The sequence below is a fragment of the Octopus bimaculoides genome, chromosome 6, assembly GCF_001194135.2.
Source record: "Octopus bimaculoides isolate UCB-OBI-ISO-001 chromosome 6, ASM119413v2, whole genome shotgun sequence".
Taxonomy (NCBI): Eukaryota; Metazoa; Mollusca; class Cephalopoda; order Octopoda; family Octopodidae; genus Octopus; species Octopus bimaculoides.
Genome location: NC_068986.1, coordinates 44,059,230 through 44,063,125, shown reverse-complemented (window position 1 = coordinate 44,063,125; position 3,896 = coordinate 44,059,230). Strand labels below are relative to the sequence as shown.

Genomic DNA, 3,896 nt, shown 5'->3' with positions numbered 1-3,896 from the left:
CTCCGTATATGCCTCTCTCAGCCTCCATTCGACATTCTCTGCACTTAATCTTTCTTCCTCGTCCATTTCTAGGTAGAGGGTCAGGGCGCTCCCTTCCAAGTACAGAGCCATGAGACTCGCCACATCACTTATTCCTTGCAGCTTGGCAACGAGCCTAATTTTTCATATCCAAGCCATCACATCTCCTTTGCCATTAAAAGGCCTGATCACATCGCTGGTGATCCTAATCTTGGTAGCTGCCATCGCAGCGAATTTCTGCATGTGGTGCCGAAATAGCTTATGGTGTGTGCGTACAAGTAGATGTAATCGCCTTACCTCGGTTTTCCTTTCCTTGACTGCGAGTCTGTCTTGCGGTATCCGATCCTTGAAGCTTGCCCCGACCCAAAGTACACCAGGAATAGCAGCTGCTTCTCCCAAACCTTGACCGTCGCTTAACACGTCTTGTCCTGACCGCAGCCCCGTTCGAAAAGTGCACGAATGCCAATCGAGGCTCCCTCTGCCCTTTTTCCCCTTCCGGTCAGCCTCCCCCAGACACTGACGTCATACCACAACGGCAACGTATTTTTCTGCATTATATGGATAATTTATCCTGATCACACTATTTATAGCAATATCATGCGTTTGAGAAATATATTTATTTCTGTTTCTTACAATACATCTCAACGCTTCTAAAGACAAACTTTGTTTACTTTCATCGTAAAAGTTGAATTTATATTTAAATTTATTTACCTTTTCACTAACTACATGAGCCCAAAAGCAATGCCTGCTCACAACTCTTGTGACACATACTACAATTTCATTTGTCAGTAGTTCAGATTCTAGAGAAAATTCTCTATAAATATGGAACAGACAAGCGGCTTCTTTGTGGAAACTTACAGAAGAATCCTGATCACTTGCTATAGTGTTTTCTGGAAAAGATATAACCCAAAAGTGAAATTAAGCCTTTTGTTATCATATTTCCGTTGACATACTTGGCCTCTGTTTCAATTAATTTCCAAAACAATGAAAAATTTAGTTAACTTTGTCACTATTGAGCTGGTATTTGGAACATTAATGCAAAATCTTGATGGAAGCTTTAAATTTAAATCACTTTAAAACAGGATGTTTGTATTATAAGAATTATGGGCAATCTCTGGTGGTTTGGTATCAAAAGGGTCAAACTTCAAATGTGAATACTAAGTTTATTTGATATAATTTGTAATAATTAATATGCTAATGTGAAGGGCAGTTTATTAGCAGAAATAATGTAGTGCTGGAATAAATTGATTTCTCTTATTTGTTTTATCTGTCGTTATTCAGAGTTCAATTCCTATTTGAGATAATTTTACATTCCATCTCACAGGGATGAACCAATAACATGTAGGGTTTGATTCAACTGTTTCTCTCTTGACAAAGTTTGCCTAGTACACAGTCATTATTAAGTAACGAGTTAGCAGAATTATTAGAACATCAGAATAGTTGCAGTGTGGTATTTGATCTGAATCCTTAAGTTCTGTGTTCAAATCCTGCTGATGTCAACTTTGCTTTTTATCTCTCTCAATAAAATAAAGTACCATGGTTGATGATATTGACTATCTCCCTCCCCTCAAAACTGCTGACCTTGTGCCTAAATCAGAAACACTTGACCCTTTGCTTGTCTTGTGTATCACATGTGATACACTGGTCATATTTCTCTAGCATCCAATCTTCTTATGATACACACTCCCACTTTTTTTCAATCACCAGAGTAACTTGAGACTTATGAAAGGAAAGCTTTATATAACTCAATGTATGATACAAGGGCTAACTAAAAGTCTGAAAACGAAATTTAACAACCATTTTCTATGCTGGCATGGGTTGGATGGTTTTACAGGAGCTGGCTAGATAGAAGACTGCACCAAGCTTCACTGTCCATTTTGGCACAGTTTTTACAGTGGGGTGCCCTTCCAAACACCAGCCACTCTACAATGTGGAGTGGATGCTTTTTATGTGTCACCAGCACTGGTGGGGTTCCCAAGTAATTCACAAGACAAAGATCCTTTAAGAGGTGGGGCATTAGAGGAGGTGGCCTTGTGCCAGGTGAAGAGAGGTTAGAGTGTGACAGGGACAGAAACAGGTGTCTTGCTGTAGAATTCTAAAAATCAATGAATTCTTTTGAAATCGCGTGTTTAGCAAGTACTACCAAAAAAAAAAAAAAAGAAAATTTAAAAATATAGGTGCAGGAGTGGCTGTGTGGTAAGTAGTTTGCTTATCAACCATATGGTTCCGGGTTCATTCCCACTGAGTGGCACCTTGGGCAAGTATCTTCTACTATAACCTCGGGCTGACCAAAGCCTTGTGAGTGGATTTGGTAGATGGAAACTGAAAGAAGCCTGTCATGTGTATGTTTGTGTGTCTGTGTTTGTCGCCCCAACATCGCTTGACAACTGATGGTGGTGTGTTTAAGTCCCTGTAACTTAGCGGTTCGGCAAAAGAGACCGATAGAATAAGTACTAGGCTTACAAAGAATAAGTCCTGGAGTCGATTTGCTCGACTAAAGGCGGTGCTCCAGCATGACCGCAGTCAAATGACTGAAACAAATAAAAGAGTAAAGAGTATATATTCAACTGTTTTGATACCAACCCACCTAGGATTGCTTTTGGTCCTATGATATAAAACTTCTTGTTTTAAAATGATCAAAATTTCATCAAACACCAGCTTAATAATAATAAAGTTATTTTATTAAATTCATTGTTATTCTCAAAATTAATTGAAGCAAAAGCAGTGTATTTCAACAAAAAAACAAACAAACATACAAACAAACAAAAAAAAGGGTTAAATGCAAAATTAGATGAACCAGAAAATTTGAACAAGAAAGTATTTATATTTCTTTTTTTTAAAAAAAGCTGAAGGCTGCAGTAAAGTCTAAAGAAAGAGTAGTTACAATTACCTATACTTATTGATTGAAAACTGACGACTTGAGGAGGAAACAAAATAATAATCTGGCTGATGAAAAAACTAGCCAAGATTATCATAGGAAATTATCCAAAATTTCAGCTACAATAAATGATGTACTGTTTTCTAATTTTAGACATTTAGCAATATGTTAAATCACATTATATTGATGAAATCCTTTCTTTGTTTGATCATAAATCTGTTCACATATTTTTAGTTTAAGGTAGCAAGCAGGCAGAATTGTTAGCATGTCAGACAAAATATTTAGCAGCATTTCTTCTGATTCATTATGCTCTGAGTTCAAATTCTCTCTGCCCTTAAAATTGTTGGTATTGTGCCACAATTTTTTCTGGTTGGGTTGCAATAGTTGACATGTTATGCTTGAAATGTCTTAAATGTTTTTGCAGAACGTGAACATTAGATTAGTTTTACCTGTTCAATGGCCAGTCTTACTTAAAAGGATAATCTTGATGGAATTTATACACTGCTGTCAGAAAGTAGGCACATGAATGCAACAAGCCATTATATGGCAATAGCACCGCCTGACTGACCTTCGTGCTGGTGGCACGTAAAAGCACCCACTACACTCTCGGAGTGGTTGGCGTTAGGAAGGGCATCCAGCTGTAGAAACTCTGCCAAATCAGATTGGAGCCTGGTGTAACCACCCGGTTCACAAGTCCTCAATCAAATCGTCCAACCCATGCTAGCATGGAAAGCGGACGTTAAACAATGATGATGATGATGAATTAGAAAGAATATTTTACTGAAATTTGATTCAATTTATCGAAATTTGCTAGTTGAAAAAACTTTTTAAATTCTTAGCTTTGCTTGCTATAATTTAGTAATACAATAAATGTTATTACCTTGAACTTCCTTGACAGATCCTGAACTATTTGAAAAGTTATCCTTAGTGAGTGTTTCTTCAACATAAGGTGATGAAACAAGCAAAACATGACCTTTATATGTTGACTTGTCAAATTTCT

The 3,896-nt window shown here is 37.3% G+C and overlaps 1 protein-coding gene across 1 annotated transcript in view; it reads right to left on the bottom strand.

Moving 5' to 3' along the window:
- LOC106871557 (uncharacterized) overlaps window positions 1–3,896 on the bottom strand; it is a 46,301-nt gene that overhangs the window by 11,098 nt on the left and 31,307 nt on the right. Inside the window, exons 9-10 of the mRNA XM_014918060.2 lie at window positions 3,777–3,894; window positions 730–908 (exon numbers count right to left, since the gene is read on the bottom strand). Coding sequence (XP_014773546.2) covers window positions 730–908; window positions 3,777–3,894 — 297 coding nt within the window. The remainder of the gene's footprint in view (window positions 1–729; window positions 909–3,776; window positions 3,895–3,896) is intronic.